The 24,741-nt window shown below is 39.3% G+C and overlaps 1 protein-coding gene and 1 non-coding gene across 2 annotated transcripts; both read right to left on the bottom strand.

Annotated features, from left to right (window-relative positions):
• Positions 1-2,197: 2,197 nt before the first annotated feature.
• LOC122091529 (eukaryotic translation initiation factor 3 subunit G-like) lies at positions 2,198-14,414 on the bottom strand. Its single transcript, XM_042661539.1, has 2 exons — positions 13,835-14,414; positions 2,198-2,932 (listed from the first exon to the last, which is right to left on the bottom strand). Exons 1-2 carry the CDS (start codon positions 14,187-14,189, stop codon positions 2,397-2,399), a joined length of 891 nt encoding a protein of 296 aa, XP_042517473.1. The 5' UTR covers positions 14,190-14,414; the 3' UTR covers positions 2,198-2,396.
• Positions 14,415-22,433: 8,019 nt separating this feature from the next.
• LOC122092579 lies at positions 22,434-22,540 on the bottom strand. The gene has a single exon (XR_006144232.1). It is a non-coding gene; the product is annotated as a small nucleolar RNA R71 (small nucleolar RNA).
• Between the last annotated feature and the right edge of the window lie 2,201 nt (positions 22,541-24,741).

Below are 24,741 nucleotides of genomic sequence, written 5' to 3' on the forward strand. Positions count from 1 at the left end.
CTTCCTACCATGATGCTTTGAGTGATGCACAGCATGATAAATGGATGACAGCTATGATAGAGGAAATGGAATCTCTACAGAAGAACAAGACTTCGGAGATTGTGGAAAAACCCAAGGGAAGAAAAATCATTGGGTGTAAATGGGTCTTTCGTAAGAAAGAGACAGGATCTGAGAAGGAGCGTGAAAGGTATAAGGCCAGACTTGTAGCCAAGGGCTATGCACAGAAGGAGGGGATAAACTACAATAAAATATTCTCTCCAGTGGTGAAACACACTTTAATCAGGGTACTACTTGCTTTGGTGGCCATGTATGATTTAGAGTTTGAACAACTTGATGTGAAAACTGTATTTCTTCATGGTGACTTGGAGGAACAGATTTACATGGAGCAGCCTAAAGGTTTCAAGGTGCAGGGAAAGGAAGACCATGTTTGTCTGCTTAAGAGGTCGCTTTATGGCCTTAAACAATCTCCTAGGCAGTGGTACAAGTGCTTTGATTCCCACATGATGAAGATTGGTTACACAAGAAGTGAGTATGATAGTTGTGTTTATAAGTGTCAAATGATAATTCCATTATTTTGTTGATGCTTTATGTTGATGACATGCTCATTGCTACAAATAACAAACATGATATAGTCTCTTTGAAGTCTTTGTTGAGTGCTGAATTTGAGATAAAGGATCTTGGTGCCGCTAAGAAAATCCTTGGCATGGAAATCCTTAGAGATAGAAATGCAGGTAAAATTTGGGTAACTCAGAAGAGGTATATTGAAAAGATGCTAGAGCGTTTCAATATGGAAAAAGCTAAGCCGGTTAGCACTCCGTTAGCTGGTCACTTCAAGTTATCTGAAAGAAAATGCCCTACAACACATGAGGAGGTGGAGTAGATGTCTCAAGTCCCTTATGCTATCGCAGTTGAGAGTCTCATGTATGCTATGGTTTGTAACAGGCCGGATTTGTCTCATGCAGTCAGTGTTGTTAGCAAATACATGAGTAATCCAGGGAAGGAGCATTGAAATGCAATTAAGTTGATCTTCAGATATTTGAGCAAGACTAAAGATATAGGTGTTATGTTCAGTGGCAAGGGAAGTTCTACAGAATTGACAGGTTATGTTGATTCTGACTATGCTGGTGATTTAAACAATAGGAGGTCTACTACAGGGTATGTGTTTACATTGGCTGGTGGACCTATATCATGGAGGGCAATGCTTTAGTCTACAATTGCATTGTCCACTACAGAGGCAGAGTACATGGCAGCAGTTGAGGCTGCCAAGGAAGGAGTCTGGTTGGCTGGACTGGTTCGTGAGTTGGGGTTGGAGCAAGGAGGTACAGTGTTACATTGTGACAGTCAGAGTGTCATACATCTTGCAAATAATTAGGTGTTTCATGCAAGGACAAAGCATATTGATGTGAGATTTCACAAGACCAAGGAGCTTGTGTCAGAAGGCAGTATTCACTTGAGAAAAACTCATATAAATCTCAATCCTGCAAATATGTTTACGAAACCAGTTACTATAGAGAAGTTCGAGTCATGTTTGGACTTGATTAATATTACTCATTGTTGAAGATGAGGGACGCACCAAACAGGTGCGGGTTTATACCTCTAATGAGGTACAATGATGAAGACGTCTACAAGTTATCTTTACAGGAGGTTCGACAGAATTCAAACCAAAGTGGAGATTGTTGGTGTACAATGTCTTGTATTCCGTCGCAGTTTAATCCAGAGAGTACTGATACAACACCTAGACAGGCAGGACGACAGTCCCGCTAACCGGTTAGAGGGCCGTGGGGGTTGCAAAGGGGGCAGGAGGCCCCCTTGCATAGTACGGGGTGTAGAGGGGCGCAGCCTCCCGCTTGAATTTTTTATTTGAGGGCAATTATATACTTCTGGATTAGGGTTTTTTCGCTATACATTTGTAGCGAGGATTTCTCTATAATGCAAGCAATACTGAGAGGTGTGAGAACGAACACTGTAACCCTATTCTCCATTGATAGTGAAGCAAAATCTCCTATCACTGGGGACGTAGACAACCTTGCCGAACCTCGAAAAATCCGTGTGCATTGTTTGTTTTGTTTTTCCATTATCTTCTGCATCGTTTTAGGGTTGCATTTCTACATTCATAATAACAACCTCCATTAAAAGGAAGAAATACATGTAATATACAACCTATTATCATCAATGAATAAATTTTCCAACCAGCTCATTCCTGAAAGATTTAATTCCCCTTTCTAATGCATTTGACGTTTTCTCATCATAAAAAACAAATGCTAACAATGCTAACAATGCTAATAATGCAATAAGAAAACCCTCAAGAACAAAAACAATTGGTGCCAATTACTTCAAATCAGATCTCAATCAAAACTGTCAACTGATTTTGTCATTAATTCCTGATTATAAACTTTCTAATTCGACCTTGGTGTAGCCCACTCAACTCGAAGGATGAGATTGTCATATCCGTAACCATTCAGCTTGTTGATAGCTCTCTCAGCATCCTCCTTGTTCACAAAGTTGACAAAACCAAATCCTCGGCTAACGCCAGTCTTCTGGTCAACAGCAACATAAACACGGCTCACAGGACCAAAGGTACGGAAGAGCTCAAGCAAGTCAGGTTCACGTGTATCCTCTGAAAGATTAGTAACCCGAACCGAATTTTCTTCATTCCTGCGCCTGTCAGGAGCGCTGCCTCTCTCTGCACCACCTCTCATGCCAGGAGGAACATAGGCTGCCTTGCCTGCACCAGAAGCAGGTGCGGTAGTTTCTGATGCAGTAGGCCTGTCAACAAAGCCTTCAGATGGAGCAGCAAGATCCTTGTAAGGGCACCTTGATGTCCAGTGGTCACCCTTCTTGCCACATGTACGGCATACCATGAGAACAGCACCACCTTTCCCAAGCTGTGCCAAGGGGTCTCCAGCAACTTTTGTTTCTTCAGGTTTGCTCCCTAAAGTGATATATGCCCAGTTTAGAGAATATGAGGCAACCGCATTCCAAATAGAACAGAAGATTGAAATGGAAATGAAAAGGACAACAGCTCAAGCATAAACTACATTTCTGAACAAAAACTTCAGTGACTAAAAGAGTGCAGGTAGAGAAAAAATGAGCTTTTCTATCAACACGTCAACAGTATCCTATAAGCTATAAACATGAACCACCATTCTAGCCAAAAAAAGAACCACCAAATCAATTGTTGTTGCCTAGCCATATATGTTCAGTAATTCTCTTAAACAATTCAAGCGGCCAAACCAAAGAAATGACTGGGTCATCCGGCCATGCAAGAAAACCAGAAAGCAAGACTGGAAGCATTACTCAAGACTTCAAGAAAAACATATACCTTCGTGTAGCGCATGCGCCTATACACACACACCCCATTGGAGAAAGAAATTATTAAATAACTCTTTTACCATGAATTTACAACTCAATTAACCAATATAAACCAGCAAAACCCAATTTAGAACTAGTCTGCTCCATACATCCTGCTCCTAACTCTGTTGTCAAATCACAATATCCTCTTAAACTTACTTATCCCTTTTTATGTATGATCAACCACTAACAACAGGAACACTGTGGTTGTAAAGGGACAAGGATCATACAATAACTGGGAAGAGATATAACAAGATCACCAACGCCACTAAGAAACCTTCAACAACCAATTTTTCCATTCCACCACAAGCATACAGGAATTGCAAAAGAAGGTCATTTCATAATGCCTCTAAAACTTCCAGTAAAGCGAACCACTGAATTATATACAGAACATCTCAAAAATGCCAACTTGATGATCACCATCAGGAAAATGGCCTGATGGACCAATGACGGGAGAAAATAAATGTATGTGTTATATATGAGCAACAACATTTGTCATTGTGTTTTTTCTGTCACTAGGCTGTGCTTTCTTGCCCACACGGATGATTTGGATGGGTGCGGATGACAAATGAGATAGAGGAACAAATACCCATCACACTGGTCAAATTTTCTCCTAAAACAAGCACTGGAAGTGGTCATGAGTTTGGAGTTCTTGAAAATTACATAAAAATTTACATAATCTAGAAAACTTGTGATTTTGTCACTTTGAATTCCCATTTAAGGCACACTTCCCCTCGTTCTAGGCTTAAACTTGTTAGTGGAATGGGTGTGGTTCCTCTATCAGAGGGATTGTGATGCAGATCTGAGTTCCAAAATCGAAATTGGATCGCTTATGGACCCATTTGGATACTTAACTCAATTGCACAAACTAATGGCAGATTTGTAAGTAAAACAAAGTCTCAAAGAAGGGTGAGAATTTTGTAATAAACAAGATTCTAAAAAGGTCACAAGGATATGGAAGAGTTTTGATTTATTTGCTAGGGGTAAACTAGGAATGGGTAGAACTTAATGGCAAGATGTAATATAGTGGAAGAAGTAGCGGTAAAGATATGGGAAACAAAAAGACTGAAATAAAGGGCCATGGAATCATGGAAGGGTTGGGAAGTTGTCTCCTACCTCCAGCCAAGAAACAGGGACGGTAAATCAGCTCCAATCAAATCAACATGGTTCTCTCACACAAGATCGATTCAAGCTGAAAATTTAGGGGATTATACCTAACCCACTAACCTGTTAATCCCACCCAATAGACACCCAAATAAACCTCATGAAATCAACTCAATAACTTCTGAAGCAAGGCCTGGCAACAAGTATAGGTATGGTTATGGTTGCAGGTTAGTTTCTCACAGCAGGGATCTTCTTTGGGACTGAAATTCTAATGTTCAAGTCGCCTAGGATAGGGGTTCTTACGCCCTAAATCTCTGGCTCATCTGAGGAGTATCAAGGGAGATCTAAGAAGATCAGAAAATAAGAAGTAAAAGAGAAAGAGAGAGAGAGAGAGAGAGAGAGGACGCGGGGGGGGGGGGGGGGGAGGGGGAAGGAAAAGGTCACACAACCATTGCGAAGTACCTACCCCGGCACAATCAACAACTCATTCAATTCATTCTCAAAACATGCCCAATTACTTGTTACAAGCCTATTTATAAGAAAACCAAATTAAAGCTTCCCAATTAAAACCTAAAACTGAACCCAAATAAAAATCTCCTAATACAATTCCTAAGATCTACCTACTTAAATAAAAAAAAATAAACTCAAATTGGAAATTTCTACTCAACCCAATGATGCAGTTGGGCGATGGAAGGGATCTCTTTGATTTGGGATTTTTTATTTACTTTCCTTTATTGGTTAGAAATTAGATTGGCAATCTTTTATTTAGATTTGATTTTTATTTTAGTTGCTATTTAGGTTTAGTTTCCATTTTAATTAGTTTCCAATGTTATGACATTATTTTCTTTAAATAGCCTTGCAATGGAGAAGAACTCAGTTTTAGATTTTTACATATAGAAGTTTGATTAAGAGTTGTTGGGTTTGAAACCATGGCTGCTGATTCCCCCTTCTTCTTCCTCTAAAATTTTCCAGTTTCTTCTCTTCTTTCTCTTTTCATTCTCTTCTTCCTTTTTATTATTCTGGTTTCTTTCCCTTCCCCTGTTCTGGGCGATCATCTCAGGCTTACGAGAAGTGTTGCTGAATCAATAAATCCCATCGACTGCATCTGGGATTTGGATCGAAGGTTTGGGTGCCATATGCGAACCAAACCCTTGAGCTCTTTCCTTCAAAGCCCTCTTCCATAGTGAGCAGGTCAACGAGTTGCAGATCACACCTGCAACTATCGTTGTTTCAAGTTTCAGACTCAATACTCCATGTATTGCTTGAATCTGTGAATTATACTGGTTAGGGTTGATCCAGCAAGTCTAGGCGACAGTAACTCTGGAATTTCTGAGCTGTTGAAGGAGATTCCTGTGGCTGAGGCTGATTTCCTCTTTGGTGTTCACTGCCTCTGCTCCTTGGCTGAAGGAAGAAGATAACTCTCCATCGTGTGTCCCTCCTTCTCTTCTTACTTTATTGGTTTACACTGTTTAGTCTATTTCTACCTTTATTTCTCCCTTTGCTGAAATTATGTTTGTCTTTTTGTCTTTGTCTTCTTGTGTTTTAAAGTCTCATATCATTGCCCTTCTCTCTTATCATTATTTACTTGCTGCCCTTATATTTATTTCTCTTCCTAATTTATTCATACTGAATAAATCTAATTCCTGTTATGTTCTTCTCCTTTAGCTATCAAGTAATACCATAGAACTTGTGGTTATTTACAACTCTGCCACTCCCTTTATAACTTCTGTTTAATTACAATACTACCACTGCACCTTGATTATTGAGTTCTCTTATTTGGGGGGGCTTTCATGCTATCTGATTCCAGCTTTGGAATCCGGATCCGCATCACCCAATATCTATCATAACAAAAGGTTACATAGATTTTTCTCCTAAAATATCCTACTGAACCCAAAAATCCAATTTAGACCCAGTTCATCTCAATCAAGATTGCTAGAAGGGTCAACCCGATTCAGCCTTGATTCTGCATCAGATTGATGGACCAACCCACTGTTGCTGAAGTGGAAAGTCATGACAATACAAAACTCATATAAGGCCCATTTTATTATTTAACTTTTTCGCCCTTGTTTTATTCTATTGCCGATGTGGGCCCACCGCATTGGAATGTACAAATTAGACAGTCAGTCCATTATATATTTCACATTGGACTGTCAGCCCATTTCCCTGATGGTGAACATCAAGTTAACAAAATTTAATAAAATAATTATGTCACCGAGATGCAGACCTTTTTTTACATTTCCACCAACTAAACTTGAACTTAAAACCTCTACAGAAAATTATCCAAGAACCAGCAATTAACAAGATCATACGATTTATCTGACTCTTTAACTCATGTAGAATTTTTTGACTTCCAGCAATGAAACCCTGATAATGATACGCTTGTACTTAGCTACAAGGACCATCAATAACATTTTTTCTAACCTTGTTAAGTGTTCAAGGCAAGTGCTTTGGAATATCCAGTTCACACTTTCAACTGAGTTAATCAAGAAAGTCACCACTGTTTAAATCATTGCAAGCACAGTAACAGTTCCATCAGTGGTTCTCCCAAGACTGACTCTTAATCAAAATCTTCAGCTACCTCCAGAAACTATTGCTTACTGTTTCATTTTTGTAAAGACCATAGCATGTATGGTTCATGAGCTTTGTTACCACATATCTTCCAATGACTTCAGGATCCATATTCATCAGAACTTCCACTCAACCAATCACTTGCTTCAATGTTTGATCTTAGATCAATTGGCTGGTTTGAAGTATAGTAGAAGAAAGACCCGCCTAAGCAGTCCCAGTCGAGGTCCAAGGCTGGTCCAGTCAGCCCTTGATATAGGCCAGTTTTGTCTCTACCAATGTGAAGATTGATGCAGTTGCACGATGGACTTAGGAAAGAAATATCTTTTGATTTGATTTTTTATTGTTTTAGAATTAATTTCTTTTTAAATTAGCTAGCTTCTAATTTTAGAATAGTTTCCATTTTCAAGTAGTTTCCATTAATTGTTTGATTTTTCCTTTATATTAGTCATGTAATGGAGAAGAACTTAGTTTTGAGATTTGAAAAATTGAAAGTTGGAATGAATGCCATGGCTGCCGTGAAGCTTGCATCTCCCCCTTCCCATCCCTGAACTTCTCTTCTTCTCCCTCTCTTGTCTCCTTCTCCTCTCCATTGTTTATTGTAGTCACTGTTACTTTTCTAATCTAAGAATACTCTGTTTCTAGGTGATAGTTGCAGCTGTACTCAATTGCTTCGAGCTCCTTTGTGTGTGAGCTGTTTGGGCCAAGGATTTGATCAAAGGTAGTCCTTCCCCAAGCGACACAAATCGTCAGATTTCAGTTGCCGAAAAGTCCCTTTACCATCTGTTATCATACCTGCAACTGAGACCGACGTTGTTCTACCGCCAGGTTCTACTTCTGGTCTTTCCCGTAGCCTCCCAACCTGCAAATCCAAGTGCTTATCTTGTGGGATCGATAGAGCCTCTTCCTGAGAAGCTTCACCTGAAATTTCAGGCCAAATCGAGGCCTGGTGAAGAAGTTCTCTCGAACTGACGATTCTTCAGTTTCTGTTGGTTTCTGGTTCTCACGATAAGAAGAAGAAGAACCAGGTTTTTTTTCTTTTGTTTTAAAAGAGTTTATTCCCTGTTATTACATGAAAGCCCCTATCCTGAAATTGTGTTCTATTATTCCTCCCCCTCACTTTAGCAAATACACATTACCCCTCCTCTTCTACTTTTATATTTCAGTTTGACCCTACTATTTATTTTCCTCTCTTTTAAGCTCTTAAAATTGTTTCTGAAATTACAAGAATACCCCTCAACCATTACATTGAGCTTCTTAGTCATTCTGGTGGGCCCTAAGTGATCCAATCCTTGATTTTGGGAACCCGGATCCGCATCAAGTAGTATCAGAGCAAATTTTCCTACAATTTTCTAACCATGGCAAGTCACATCACCAATGCTGAGTTGCACAAATTGTATCGCGAGTTAGCTGAGAACCAACAGAATGCTGATGCTAGGCTTGAGAGGACTGAAGCCAATTTTGACAAATTTATGGAAGAGATGATTGCATTTATGAAGAGGTCTGACAAGCGAGCTGAAGAAGGATCCTCTACATTACCTCCTCAGCTCAACACTTTACGGATCGAAGATACGCCTCAGAGGCAGCAACTTGATCCAGTTGTTCCACAGGATGTTACCCGGCAATTTTCTGACAGAGATTATGGCATCAAAGTTGAGGTTCCCGAGTTCAGTGGTGAAAAGGGACCTGAGGAATTTCTTGACTGGCTTACCAAAGTGGAGAGAATTTTTGCGTATAAGTCTCTTCCAAACGCGAAGAAGTGTGAACTCATCATCACCAAGTTTATTGGGTATGCATGTTCATGGTGGGATGATGTAATCCATGCAAGGTTTGTCAGAAGACTTGGACCCGTTACTAATTGGGAGGTCATGAAGCAAATCCTGACTGAAGAATTTGTTCCTCTTAATTATGAAAAGGTAATGTTCCATAAATTACTTAACTTGCAATAAGGAAACAAAGATGTGGATTCCTACACCCTCGAATTCCACAAACTGTCATCAAGGTGTCGACTTCAGGAAACAGACCAACAACGGGTGATGCGATATATCAGTGGGTTAAGTACTGAGATTCGACTTAAGTTGGCTAACACTGATTTCAGGTCTGTTGATGTGGCAGTAGCTCATGCCAAGACAGCTGAAGAGAAGTCCATTTATTGGAAGGGTATGCTCAAGACTTCTTCAGTTTATAGACCTCCATCACGTATGGAGAAAAAGAAGCTTGAAGCTCACAGAGTTGAAGAGAAAAGGTCAGAGTTCAACAAGGATAGTGTTGGGGTGAAGAATATCATATGCCATAGTTGTGGCGAGAAGAGTCACTATTCCAACAAGTGTCCCAACATGACTCGTTCTGTGAACGTAGCAGAGAAGCAACCAACAGAAAAGAGTGAAGATGAATCTCATTTATATCCTTATCCCCTCGAGGACGATGATATTATCGATGATGAAGATGAGGATTTAGAAGCTCATTCAGCTAGCCTTTCATCCTTTTCGAATAGACTAGTTGATAAAGCTCCTCTCTTCAGACAGAAGAGTACTCTCCTGCATGGCTCCGACCATACTGATGTTCATGCAATTGTTGATACTGGGGCAGAAGCAAACTTCATATCTGTTGAATTTGTTCGAGCACACAACCTTCCACAGAAGCAGCTTTTCAAGAAGATTCATTTGCGAGGTTTTGGACCCACAGCTCGAGAAGAGGCCACTACAGTTGTTCGAGTACACTTACAGTTTGGGCCACTACAGTACCATGTGACTTGCTTGGTCACCCCATTGGCACACTGCGACATTCTTCTAGGGCGACCTTGGCAGCGACATGTAGGCATTCTCTATGATGGTGCACGAAACACCATCAAGGTGAAGCAAGGAGGTCGTATGTACTTAATGAGGTCACACGCATTATCAAACATGCCACGTTGTCAACTGACTCCTACTCTAGTGACACGTCAACCTACCCTCCCTCTTGGTGTTATGTTCCCATCTTCTGCTTCAAGATACGTTCCACCTCATCAGCGAGCAACTTACAAGGGTATCTTGGGAGCACGACCTAACTCGACGGAGTCGAGTTCTTTTAAGACCGGGAGAGCTAATGCAGTCGCACGATGGACTTAGGAAAGAAATATCTTTTGATTTGATTTTCTATTGTTTTAGAATTAACTTCTTTTTAAATTAGCTAGCTTCTAATTTTTTAATAGTTTCCATTAATTGTTTGATTTTTCCTTTATATTAGTCATGTAATAGAGAAGAACTCCGTTTTAAGATTTGAAGAATTGAAAGTTGGAATGAATGCCATGGCTGCCGTGAAGCTTGCATCTCCCCCTTCCCATCCCTGAACTTCTCTTCTTCTCCCTCTCTTGTCTCCTTCTCCTCTCTATTCTTTATTGTAGTCACTGTTACTTTTCTGATCTAAGAATACTCTGTTTCTAGCCAATAGTTGTAGTTGTACTCAACTGCTTCGAGCTCCTTTATGTGTGAGTTGTTTGGGCCAAGGATTTGATCGAAGGTAGTCCTTCCCCAGGCGACACAAATCATCAGATATCAATTGCTGAAAAGTCCCTTTACCATATGTTATCATACCTGCAACTAAGACCGACGTTGTCCTACCGTCAGGTTCTACTTCTGGTCTTTCCCGTAGCCTCCCAACCTGCAAATCCAAGTGCTTATCTTGTGGGATCGATAGAGCCTCTTCCTAAGAAGCTTCACCTGAAATTTCAGGCCAAACCGAGGCCTGGTGAAGAAGTTCTCTCGAACTGACGATTCTTCAGTTTCTGCTGGTTTCTGGTTCTCACGATAAGAAGAAGAAGAACCAGGTTTTTTTCTTTTGTTTTAAAAGTGTTTATTCCCTGTTATAACCTAAAAGCCCCTTTCCTGAAATTGTGTTCTATTATTCCTCCCCCTCACTTTAGCAATTACACATTACCCCTCCTCTTCTACTTTTATATTTCAGTTTGACCTACTATTTATTTTCCTCTCTTTTAAGCTCTTAAAATTGTTTCTGAAATTACAAGAATACCCCTCAACCATTACATTGAGCTTCTTAGTCATACTGGTGGGCCCTAAGTGATCCAATCCCTGATTTTGGGAACCCGGATCCGCATCCAAGATGGAGACCTATTTTTGTCTTAATCTAAAGCTTGGCCAGTAAGGAGGATCCACTACCAATTTCTGTTTTAAGTGGAGGACTGATTGACCTTCTAGAACACTTGATTTTTTTTTCCTATTTAGTTCTTATTCTTCTTGTTAAGCAAGCAATTAAGTTCATCTTAGGAAAGTCCTTAGTTAGGGAAGTAGTTTCTTTTTTCTGGTACTTTCCTATTGTAAAGTTTCATTTTTGTGAGGCTTAACTGATCCTATATAAAGCCATTGACTGTAAGCTGAAACACAGAATTAAATCAATGAATTGTTATGTTATTTGCTTGCTCAAATTTTGTTTGAGATAGACTGTAACTGAGATAGTTGTGGGTGAGAGGCCCAGGCTAAGAGAGCCTCTCCTTACCCACCGCCTTACTCCCCATCGACTCCCTCTTCTCTCCTTTTCTATTTCTTCCATTTCTGGGTCTCATTCGACTAACTGAGATCCATTGAAGATCCCCAACTGTTGCTGTTGTTACTGCTGATCAGAGAACATCATCCAAGCTTGCGGCAGAACTGCTTGGAGATTTTCTGGGCAGCAATTGTGCCCCTAAATAGTCCCTCCAAATAGGCCACTCACCAGGAGATTGCAGCCATCTAAGGCTTATGCTTGGAGTTAATTCTGCACTAATTTCTCAAGAACTTCTAGATTTCTAAAACCCAGCCATCAACTCAGGCTTGGACTTTGAGGTTTTATTAAGCTCATCATAAACAACCTTCGACCATAATTTCAGCCTTGTCGAGGTCTTTGTTTGTAAGTTCTAAGAATTCTTAGTTTTAACCTAAATTCTCTAAATCTGAGGTACTGTGCTTCTGTCCTAACTTTGTGATCTATCACAAGGATCAATTCCTGAAGTTTAGGGATTGTCCCTGGTTGTTATTTGGCCCTTACCTGATGTTTACTAAGTAGGTTAGCATATCCCCGGTTTGCTGGTTGTTCTCTCCAGTTGATAGGTTGAATTGCTGAGTTTCTATTTTTCTGCTTAGTATAGTGTTTTCCCTACCAGTGTTGGAGTTGTTTTCTTGGGGTTGAGTACTTGTATTCAGCCCTACATTAATATGAATTTGTATGAAATTGTATTCATACAAATTCTTTTCAAAGTCTGCACCTCATCAACCAGAAACTCCAGATAGCAGTAGTTGTAAATGTATCTAATAAATTTTTGACTTTCAAGGATAAAACGCCATACTTAAATTGTAAACTTGTAGACGTGGGTGAAACAGGTCAATCAGGTCCAAGTGGACATTTTGGCTAAGCTCCTAGCCAAGCTGACAGTGATGGAGGGCCGGTAGGGGTAGAGAAGAATCTCTGAGATGAACTCAGAGTTGCAGGGGTGAGGGAGAAATCGCACTAAGAAAAGGGGGAAGAAGGGGATCGCCCGCAGGCACTCAAACACTAACTTAATTCATCATTTTTCAGTTACACATGTATTTAAAGGAAATAAAACTACTAAAACTATAAACCAACTCTAAATAAGAAACTAACACAATCTAAGAAACTAAAATAAATTAAGAAACTGATCTCCCTGCGTATCCTACTTGAAATAAAAGATTACATAATATTCCCAAACAAATAAGATTTCCTAAAATTCTACTAGACAAGTAACCAAATATGGATCCGGTTCAACTCTGTCTGGATACCCAGATGGGTTTGGATCGGTCCATGGGTATGAATCTGCATCAGACGGAGTGCCTGTTTGGGTAGATTCCTTTGTGCAGATCCTCAGTGTCAGGCTGAGAAACCAAAACCATGAGTTGGAGGTGCACCTCGGGTATTTTGGGATCCTTAATGCCCATGAAATCCAAGAACCCGGCAAAATTTTTCTTGTTCCCACAAAGAAGGTAATTATCCAACCTTAGAAACAGGAGGATTCTTTAAACCCAACAGATTTTCAAAATGAAGGAGGAACGCAGCTTAAAATGCCCTCCTAAGTAATGATTATGGCACACCATCATATGGCCATCAAACTTGCCTTCGGCTTCCAAAAATCCACCAACTTGACGATGATTCATTATTGCATCCTCTTTGATCATCAGCTATATAAATGAAACTTTTTGCATTTTACAATAATGATTCTCATAAACACCAACTAGCTTCATCCATTCAAACAACCTCTTGAAGACTTCCTTGACTTCAGCTTTTCTCATGAGAAAACTCAACCATCTCTTCTTTCTCATCAGAGCAACAACGTCCTCCAGAATACTACCTATCTAAAGCTCATCTATCCATAAATCTCATGCCACTCGCATATTCCTTCATGGCTACAAGTTTCAAGAATAAAAACATTTCATAACGGAATTGGCAAAGTCCTCTACGAAAGATTATATGAACCTGTCAAGGAGTCTTGGCAAAGTCCTCTATGAAACCAACCACTTCTCTACAGCTTTCCTTGAATCATTATATAACGGAAACTCATCAGGATAAAAACATTAGAAATAATCATAACCCATGCGAATTTGGGATTCTATGACAATACACAACTCAAATTGTTCAACAAAAGCCATCTTCTAAGTGTAAATAGGTTTTTTTTTTTTTAGGGTAAATATATAGTGTTTCTCTCCACTTGAACAAACATATGAATAAAACAATTCAAAAACTAGATTAAAAGGATGGCATGCCACAAAAAGAAAGGAAAAACGAATTTTGAAGGTAAAGAGAAGAGAAGGAAAAGAAAAAGAAAAAGAACCAGGAGCCCTAGGTCTCTCAAGTAGAATCTCCTCGGTGGAAACCATGGTGAGCCTGCTACCGACCTCTTCATGCACGGCATCACCAAACTTAGGCCAAGACCGTCGTTCAAGGGCTCGCTTACTGAGTCGAGCCTTAGCTAGTTTTCGAGTTCGAGTGGTAGTGGTGATCTTAACTTTGTGGCCATCTTCATTGAACTTGTACTCAATGACCTTTTTCAAGCCATTCTCGTCCGGTCCAATCACCATACGAGGTGGAAGAAGGAAGTCCAGATCCTCTCCATCGTCCTCATCGAGCTCACCCCATCGAACCTTGTTTGATTGCGGTGGGTTATAATTATCCACTGCCGTCGCCATCTCAACTCCTTCACAGAGACGGAGAGTAGTCGATCGAGCTTGAAATCGAATCAGAGAAAGAGGATAATGGAAGATAGTAGTTAATCAAACCGAAAATCCGATCTAACAGGATAGAGTTTATGAATCAGAGGAAGAGAAGAAATGAAGAATTTAAGGGTTTCGACTTTCGATCTGGATTTTATCGATAGCAGAAACATACGATTTGGTAGAAATAACAAGGGCAAAATCGGAAGAAGAATAATTTTCGATAGTTTAGTGAAATAGAAGAGAAGAAGGATGAACGGACTAGAAGTCTAGAAGGATTTGGGCCTTAGCTGGTGGGCTCGCGCCAAATTTCCTATTCTAACCCGGGACGAATGAACCTAGCCCGATAAATAAAGGGCTAATATGTGGTTCAGCTCTTGATCAGAACCGGCTGGGCTTGGAGGGTTTCCCTAGACCCATGATCCGAAGGGTCAGTATGTCCACTTGAATTTCAAGTCCGAACCACTATTAGCAAAAATCCGTTTTAAACATGTTCTCGTTTTTTATCGTTTAAAACACGTTTTTTCATATGCTTCCCAAAGGTACTTGAAAAAACTCCAAACGACAAGCATTCTCGTTTTAAACACAATTAAAATGGGTTTAAACACGTTTTCCCTTTTTTGGCGTATTTTAAGACTTAACTTGTTGAACATAATGTCTACTTAATTGACCATATCTCTTTCTCCCGCACTCTGATCGACTAGATTCTTTCGCCGACTTGAAGCTAACTCAATATCAATGTATGGACCCTGAAATTGAGATATAAATTGATGCATTTGCTGAAAAATGTTTCTTAAGTGATGACTCCCAACTCAAACTGAACATACATTACTCCAAAAGTGTGTTGACTATACTGACAACAATTTTTAGCAAAAAAAAAAAAAGACTATGTTGACAACAATGAACAACATCATAGCCAAGCCACATTGCTCAATTATATGTCATAAAACTTATAATGAGACATGAGATATACATATGCAATATGCATTAGTGTTGGATACTGTAGTTGTTTTGAACATTAGATGCATGTATTCATGTAATAATTCCTTAATTTATACGAGTATACTACCGTTTTCTTGATCCCGTTTTTTTGAAATCTACACGTTTAAAACACGTATGGTCCGTTTTCCCTTTTTTACCATTCTCTTTTTTTTTACCGCATCGTTTGGAAAATTTTGTTTAAAACCCGTACTGTCCATTTCTGTTTTTTTCCTGTTCTCGTTTTCGCTAACTATGTCTAAACACGCCCCCCCTGCTTAATCGCTTGGCTAGGTGGGCAAAACCAATAGCAACTAAAATATGTTTAGTCATTCTATGAGAACAAAAAAAGGGAATAAAGCGGTTGGTGTCAACTTCATATTTTTTGGTTTTATTGGAATGAAAAAGGGGAAAAAACGATAGAAACACAAAATGATGGAATGACAAAATCTTATTCTGTCATTTCAGTTTCGTTCCAAATATGTAAAAGTGAACAACTCCGGTAATAGTTCCTGAAATAGGTTCACCAAACGCCAATTTTTTGTTCTAAAATGGAATTTCGGCATAGAAACTGAAAATTCTATTTTTGACACGAAACGACGTTTCTGAAATTGAATGACTACCAAACGTAGCCTACTATAGTGATATTTGATTATGCCCCAAGGTTACCAGTTACCTCTGTACCACAGTTGATATTTGATAGAATATTTGGTGATACACTGGTTGGGGTGTCAATCGGTCAGGCCTAGTCGAACCTTGTTGGCTTCTTGGCTTGCACCGTGAACTATCTATTTAAGAAATTAGTAGGGTTCAATTGGGTTCCGAGATTTAACTGGGCTTTTACTAATTGAGCCATATTTTTGTCTTAATCTGGCCTTAAATGAGCTAATGCACATTTTGAAGGCTTTAATTGTCTTAGATTTAAGAAAATTTAATATATTAATTTGATCATCAAAAATTTAGGAAAGACTCTACACTTAATTACATTCAACAATTGATAAATATATATATATATATACACACCTTATTCGACTAAAGAAAAATCAAAATATACCAAATAAACGTCGAGCTAATTGGTTGAGTTGAGCGCTGGGGTTGTAAATGTGTCGGGTCGGTCAGGAGCCCGTCTTGCTTACATCTTGCATCATGTACTGCCTATTTAATAAATGTGTTGGGCTTAATCGGATCAATTTATTTCAAGCTCGATTGGGCTTGTTGGGTCGGACTTGGAATTGGCACCCCCATACACTGGTACCAATAATATGATCTTAGAGACATAAAACCTGAGTAAAAGATTTCTATGGAGGAGTGTGGCCCTTCCGCCTAGATACATGGGAGCAAAATGACTAACCTACCTCTCATTAAATGGGAAAGACATCTCTGTAGATGCTTTCTCGTGTGCTTCAATTGGCCATTGCACAAATGGAGAACTGCACTCCCCCCCAAAAAACACTGCCCTAAACTTTTATATGGTTTGGAGGGGAAAAGAAAAACCTTGCGTGCGATAGAAAATGTTCCTCCCTACTAAAATTTCAAGTTGAAAAAAAAAACTAGAAATTGAGTTGTGAATAATTTGAAAGGATAGTTTTGTTTCTTGACGATAAAGGGAGGTTTGTATTTTTTTTTTTTTGGTGAAGAGAGAGGTTTGTATTTAAGGTTAGAAAAGAATGTTATCCGATCGTGCGCCCCTATGCTTAGACACAGGGGCAGCAAAATAATTGCTCTGTCCCTATTGGATGCTTCAATTGGACACTCCCATTGACTTGCACTGACGCAAGGGCCATGTGACCAGGTAGAGTTTTCTATCCCTTACTATTACGGGAGGGGTTTTGTGCATGGTTGTGCATGGTGCACAACTATGCAAAAAGCCATTGGATGGGGATGAAGGTTTACAACACAACCCTTCGACTTCATCCAACAATTGCATGCATGACAGTGCACACAACCCTTTGCCTTCTTATTAGGGAAAAAGTTTTCTAGAGGGGATTATTGCCACTGCACCTAGACATTATGGGGGCACGAAATGACCTGCCCACTCCCCATGAAAGAGAAAATAACATCTTCATGGATATTCCTCGCGTACTCTAATTGGCCCTCACACATGAGCGTAAGAACCGCACTCCCCTCAAGAAACAACTCCCCTTTAGGAAAAGATCTCTACAATTCTAGTGGGGATTCATTCCCACATCTCCTCACATATGAGTCATGGGGCCCATAGACACTCTCTCCTCAAACAAATGTAGGGTTCTGCTAAAAGAATGGAGTCTGGATTCTCTCCCAGTGAGAATTTTTACCTTATCTGACACAACTTTCTTTTTTCCTTTCTTGGTAGAGATAGAACTAGAACAACACGACTTAAGAGCTAGAAATGTTTTCATCATAAAAGCGCTTGTTGTAGACCATCCCCTCTCCTTACCTTTTCATCCAACCACTGTCACTCGCAAGTTATCCCATAGAAAGAGAGCAAGAGAGAGAGTTTCATTCTTGTTATATGTGTGTTAATATTACCTTTTACCAACAAAAAAAAAAAAAAAGTGTGTTAAATTAAGTTCCTATTAAGTTAGTGTAGTTTGTAGGGTGAGCAGATCAATCATAGATTTTTATATATATATATATATATATATATAGTAAAACACACACTAAACTATATTATATTAATTGAAGATAATAGTGTCCATAGTAAGTGGTAATTGGGTATTAGTGGAGGCAATAGCTAGTTGATGCGTAGATCGCACCATCATACTGTTTGGCTTAAGTCTGAATGTAAAGCTAGGTTGATTATTATATACAGATAATACTTAGAGGTCATGTAGTGAAATTAGAAAAGTGCTGAATTAGAGATTCCAAAACTAGATCATCGCTCCAAACTTCCTTGATCTGCCACCCACTGTATTTGGCTGTCTTCAATCCGTAAAGGATAGACCTTGCGCTGGCTTCAGTATGGTTTCTTGTCATCACATAATTGGCCATAACATAAATAGTATTAGTGCTATAGAAAATGCCATAGGCCCATCCATACATCCTACCTTCTTCGGATTTATGTATGGAGCAGGCTAGTTTGTATTCATTGTGTGGTGAACTTATGGTGGTTGGTACTATTTGGGTTTGGGTGGTGAGGTCTCTTGTGAGAACCGAGTTTACACCTTGGGATCAGTTATACATGTTATGCATGATTTCTAGAGGGTTTGGTTGTTCTTTCTACATCACAACTCTGTTCCTATGAGACTAGAGAAAAAAACACCTTATTATGAATGAGATGAAAAAGGGTCTTAGATGCAACTGATTTATAATCCCTGAGTTAAATAAATACAAAACTAAGGTATTCAAAGTGGTGGATGGAGGTTGTAACCGCCCAATCCTAAGGCCCAATTGGCTGGCTGCCCAAACTCTTCTGATAAATTCACATGACACAAAGATATGCCATAAGTTCTGAATATGGTGGTGACAGAGTTCACACATTGGGTCTAATGGCATCCATTTTTGCAATCGATCTTTAGTTGGGAGACCTCCCTAGAGTTCACACATTGGGTCTAATGGCATCTATTTTTACAATCGATCTTTAGTTGGGAGACCCCCTTGAGCCACCCTCCAAAAAAAGAGTTTGAATTTCGGATGCAGATTCAATTTCCAAAAGAAACGCCACCAGTGTGAGCAAAGTGAGGAGCATGTGCACCTGTTGGAAAGCCCATGTTGGTTAGCGCCTAGATTATTTGTGAGAAACTTAATTGCCAATTTGACAGAGAATTTTCCAGATTGTGATAATGGACACCACCATGTGTCTGTTGATGGAGAAGGAGGGGGAGCGAGATGGCCATAATAATTGATTTAATGTTTGGTGGGAAGTGCACTGTGAGTGTGGAATGATTCCAACCATTCTCATCAATGAGCTCACAAACTTTGTTTATGGAATCAGTGTGTTGCGGAGGGTCCAACAAAAGGTTGGAGGGAATCCGTGGGTCAAACTAGATAGAAATGGATCGGCCATCCCCTATTTTACGGATAATCATTTGTTTAAGTGTAGGGAGGATGCTTACCAGGCTGTTCCAAGTAGGGGAGCCTCTTGTTGAGAGTTTTTGGACGGAAAACTGATCTGTTGGGAAAGTACTTACTTTCAAGAACTTGGGACCATTGGGTATTGCCTTCCGTGAGCAATCTCCAACAGAGTTTAAGAGGGAGAGATTTATTCTGAGTTGCAGTGTTGTGAAGACCAAGGCCTCCAACATTTTTAGGTAAACAAATTTTGGTCTAGCCTATCAGGTGTGCCTTCTTATTTTGGTTGCCATCTCCATTCCAGAAATGGAGTTGGATCGAATCTAGCTATTGGCAAGTTTGCTTGGGAAAAAAGCAAAACATAACATCAGGTGATTTGGAGTAGCAGCTAAGATTGACTGAATCATTACCGTCCGCCTTGCAAAAGATAATAGGTTTGCTTCTAGAGAGAAAGTTTTGTCCTTACCCTTTGGATAATGATGAGCACATTTATGAGTGAAATCTAGGGTAATAAAACATGCATTTTACATATTTAGAATGGAGCTACCTTGGGTTTTACTCTCTTTTTGCAGGTTTTATATTTTCAAGGCCTTAAGGACTATCGGACGCTATATCTTTAATATTACACGTAAAGAGGTCCTATTTCTTTTCATGGTTGCGAAGAGTATGAAATTCTGAGCAAGATGGATGTGTTCAATTAAAAGTACACATTCGTTTGGTCACCCGTACAAATGATTATTCTTTTCGGGCCAGAAAAAGAATAATGGATTAGAACTGAACCGAGATGCAAAACCAGCCCATTTGCAGTTGTCCCAGAGGTACAAAGAATATTTCAAATGCCAACAACGATCGATGGACCACATCCTTAAGTGATTGAAGATTCGTTTTTTGGTAACAACAACTACCTAGCGTAGTTGGTGAGCTATGGTGTGCAAAATTCCCTTACTCACCAAGAGGTCTCAAGTTCGAATCTCATGGTTGTTTTTTTTAGAGAATTTTATTGAAGATTTCTTGTTTTTCACTCACTTAAAGCACTAAGGGCATGGAGGGGATTTCCACATCAAATTAGAAGCAAGCAAAATCGTGGAAGGGTTCCTGCGCAAGAAGAGAAGAAAAAAAAAAGGGAGAAATAAAGATTGTCCAAATCTTCTCTCTCCTCCACATCATCACCAAAATATTGTTCAAATCACACAAAGCAAGAAGAAAATCATCCCTTGGAGCGAGAAAAAGAAGAGAAATAAATTAGAAAAAAAAAAGGAAAGAAAATAAGCAAAAAAATTACAGGAAATTTCTCAAAGTTTATTTCTCTCTTCTCTCGCCTCCACCTGAGCACTTTTGGTCTCAAAAGATCTCATAATCAATTATGGGTTTCTCCCTCTTAGGAAAGAGAAATTTGTTACCCTACCTCTCCATTCCCTATAAATACAACTCATGTAAGAGGAGGAGAGACAATTCATTCTTCTTTTAGTTTTTTTTTAGTTGCTCTCTCTCTCTCTCTCTCCCTCTCTCACTCTTTAGTTTTAGTTCTTCTCTATTTTTGCTTTAATCACTTTTGTAATAGTTTTTTATGTCAATTAATGCAAGCACTCTTTTATTCTTATTCAGCCTTTTTATGTTTATGATTCATGCAATTGAGTTGTAATTTTTTTAAGTTATAGTTCTAGGCTTAGATCTAGGTGACAAGATCACGAGCCGTGGAGCAATTTTTTTTTTCAAACTCAAGCATTGATTCAAGTAAGTAGGCTCCTTCAGTAGTCTTCTCTCCCTCGTCTCATTCCCTCTTCTGACTACCCTTTCTTTCTTAATTTAGGATTTTTATTTTCAGTCGTTACATTATTGCTATCCCTTTCCCCCAAGGTTCATGGCTAGTATATGTGTTGGCTTTGCCCCTCATAGCCATAGAACCATCAATTTATTACTTTTATTTTAATTGTCTCCCTTTTGCCTAAAGCCAAGTAGAGTAACCCTTGTAAGAGTGACTCTCTGGTCAAGTAGGGAAGCTCATATTATGATGCATCCCTCGGGCTAAGTAGAGAAACCTACTTGTGAGTCTCTCTCTAGCTTTATCCCCTTTCTTTTACTTTATTTTTATTTTAGCATTTTTTTCCTTTATTTATTTATTTATTATTTTTTTTAAATTGCGTGGGTTGTTTATTTTCAGTTATTTATTTATTTAATTTTAATTGCGTGGCTTGCGTCTTTAAATTCTTAGATGACGAATGGTTAGGACGTTATTTTAGATACATATGTTTAGGACGGTAATTAGAATTAGATCAAAACCATTAATCGGTTCACTTTCACATTATTAAAAGAAATAAAAAAATAAAGTGACTGCTCTCCCTGTGTTCGACCCGTAGCTACACTGATCCGTACGCTTGCGGTTACATTTTAAATCTCAAACAAGTTTTTGGCGCCGTTACCAGGGAGACAGTTCTATGTTATTTTTTGCTTTCTTTTGGTAAATCGGAGTGTTTTGTTTGCTTTTTTTGTTTTTCCTTTTCTTTTGTTGAATTCCTGAGAAGAACAACTTGCAATAATAGTTGCATCGGTGGAGGTTGCCATGCCTCATAGTATGATAAAGACAGGTTTCGCCTTGTAGCAGTACCTCAGGAATTGACCTGAGCAACCCCGGATCCCTACCAGTAAGCTTCCAAAAAGCCAAAAATCAAAAAAATAAAAAAAATAAAAAAAATCATTAAAAAAAAAAGTTTTGCTATCCATTCTTTTGTGCTTGTCTTACTTTAGTTGCGGGTAGTTTTCTGTTGCATGAGTGTTAAGTGGGTACGTAATACTAAGAATCGGTTAAAAAGAAGAGATCCAATAAGTAGTGGCCCTATACGTTTCCTCTCTTTAAAACCCTTCAATATGGGAGACCAACAGCAAAACCCTTCACCTAAATCTTTGAAAGATAGGTTCTACCCTACTAGAACAGCCCAACCTTCCTGCATAGTTCTACCACAAGCCCAGGGTAATAATTTTGAACTCAAATCTCAATACATCACTATGTTCCCCCACTTTCATGGGTTGACCTCTGAGGATGTATACCTATTTCTAAGGGAATTTGAAGAGGTATGTGTTCTAATTAAGATCCAACAGCTTTCTGATGATGCTGTTAAGCTTAGGTTTATCACTTTTGCATTGAAAGACCAAGCTAAGAAGTGGTTGTATGGGGTACCCACAAATTTCATAACCTCATGGGAACAGTTCACAGTTGTCTTCCTTAAGAAGTTTTTCTCAACTCACAAGACCAATAAGCTTAGAAGTGATATCCTTCAGTTTAGGCAAATGCCTAATGAATCATTTTCCAAACTTATGGAGAGATTCAAGGATCTACTCCAAGAATGCCCTCACCATGGCCTAGACCTATGGCATTTATGTCAAATAATTTATGAGGGTATTGATTACCCAACTAAACAAATGATAGAGTCTATGTGCCCTGAGGGATTCACATCTTTTACAGATGAAGGAAAGGCATGGGAATTCTTACTTGACTTAGCTGACAAAACCCGTGAGTGGGAATCAACCCAAGAGAGTGAAAGAACCATAGGAGGAAAAGGATATTTTGTGGATGGGATAGTAGCCAAGGAAGCCCATTTGGATAGCCTAATCAAGAGGATTGAGGCTATTGTTCCTAGAGAGCCATCATCAGTCAATTTGGTTAAGATTTGTGCTTGGTGCCAATCCCCTGGACATGTCATAGAAGAATGCCCCAACACCTCTGGGGGCACTTCTAATGATAGTGTTAATGCCTTATACCAGAATAATCCATATAGTAACACCTACAATCCAGGATGGAGAAATCACCCAAATTTCTCTTGGAATCAGGGCAACCAAGCAGGACCTTCCAATTTCTATAATCAAGGTCAACCTAGACCCCAAAGGCCTCCCTTTGCACAACAATATTTTTCTCAAAATACTTTTCCTAGGTCAAATGTAGGACCTCAGGCGAGTTTTCCTACAACCCCTCTCCTATCATCTTATCAGCAACCCCCTGGTTTACCAACACTGGAGAGGCAAGTAGAATAAGTGACTTGGAAAAAAATATGACCCTCCTCATGACAAACCATCAAAATCTTACTAGAGAACTTACCCAAGTTGTCTCAATTATGCGTGAGAGGGAGAAGGGAACTTTACCCAGTCAACCAGAGCCTAACCCTAGGCATCATCAACCTGTTAGTTCACAAGGACCAACTAATGCACCACTGAATATAGTACAAGGTCAGACCCAACAAGGGCCCTCTAACCAATGTAATGTTGTTTATGCCCTTAGGAGTGGTAGAGAGTACCAACAGAGTATTTCTAAATCTTCCCCATCTATTACTTCTGTTAACTCTTCTTCAGTTGAGGACACAAGTGTGCCTCTTGTTCCAGGTTCGTCTGATAAATCTAAAGATTTTTTCTGAAACTAAAGATGATTTGGTTAAGGAAACCAAAAATGATTCTTCTAAACAGGGGCAAATCCCTAACAGTCCTTATGTTCATCCTGTCTCATTTCCTAATCGCTTGGTAAACAAAAGGAAGACTGCTTCCATGGATAAAATTTTAGAAGTCTTTAAAAAGGTAGAAGTGAACATCCCTCTTTTGGATGCCATATCCCAGATCCCCGCCTATGCAAAGGTACTGAAAGATTTGTGTACTCACAAACGTATCACTAGTGTGCCCAAAAAGGTGTTCTTGGCAGGTAACATTAGTTCCATAATTACTCAGCCTATAGCAGCCAAGTATAAGGATCCAAGGAGCCCTACCATATCTTGTGTCATAGGCAACACCTACATTGAGCATGCCTTACTTGACCTTGGCGCAAGTGTGAATCTTTTACCTTACCATGTGTACAAGCAACTAGGATTGGGAGAATTGAAAGCAACTGGAACTACTCTTCAGTTGGCAGATAGGTCTGTTAAGATTCCTAAAGGGATGGTTGAGGATGTCTTACTAAAGGTGGGGGAATTTATTTTCCCTGTTGATTTCATTGTGTTAGATACTAAGCCCTTCTCAACCAAGGATGAGATCCCAATAATTCTAGGAAGACCATTCTTGGCTACCAGTAATGCATTAATCAATTGCCGGAATGGTTTCCTAAGATTATCTTTTGGTAACCAAACTGTTGAGTTTAACATGTTTAGGATTGGCAAGCAACCACATATGGAAGAAGAGATCAATATACTTGAGGATTTTCAGGATTTTTCTACTGATTTAGTTACCAACTTTGATATTGATTTTGATTCAGAATTCCAAGAGTGTATAGATGAGTTGGATGATGATAGTGAAAATTTCTTTTCTGAAGTCTTGAGTCTTCACACACCTGTGGAGTCCTTAGGACCCCTTTCCAATTCCATTCCCAAACCTTCCATAGTTGAGCCCCCTAAGCTAGATCTTAAGGAGTTGCCATCCAATTTGAGGTATGCTTTCCTAGGGCCTGACCAGACTCTTCCTGTAATAATTTCTTCAAATTTGACTTCTAGCCAGGAAGAGGAGTTACTTAAAGTGTTAAAAGATAATAAGGAAGCCCTAGGTTGGACCATGGCTTGATATCAAGGGTATAAGCCCTTTTATTGTGCAA

Source organism: Macadamia integrifolia, chromosome 10, assembly GCF_013358625.1.
Source record: "Macadamia integrifolia cultivar HAES 741 chromosome 10, SCU_Mint_v3, whole genome shotgun sequence".
NCBI lineage: Eukaryota > Viridiplantae > Streptophyta > Magnoliopsida > Proteales > Proteaceae > Macadamia > Macadamia integrifolia.

What these genes read in the sequence shown, in the direction of transcription:
- LOC122091529 (XM_042661539.1), bottom strand. Translation starts at nt 14,189, where the DNA reads ATGGCGACGGCAGTGGATAATTATAACCCACCGCAATCAAACAAGGTT. An exon ending in TGAGAGACCTAGGGCTCCTG is followed by an intron (nt 2,933 to 13,834) that starts GTTCTTTTTCTT and finishes ATATCACTTTAG; the next exon opens with GGAGCAAACCTGAAGAAACA.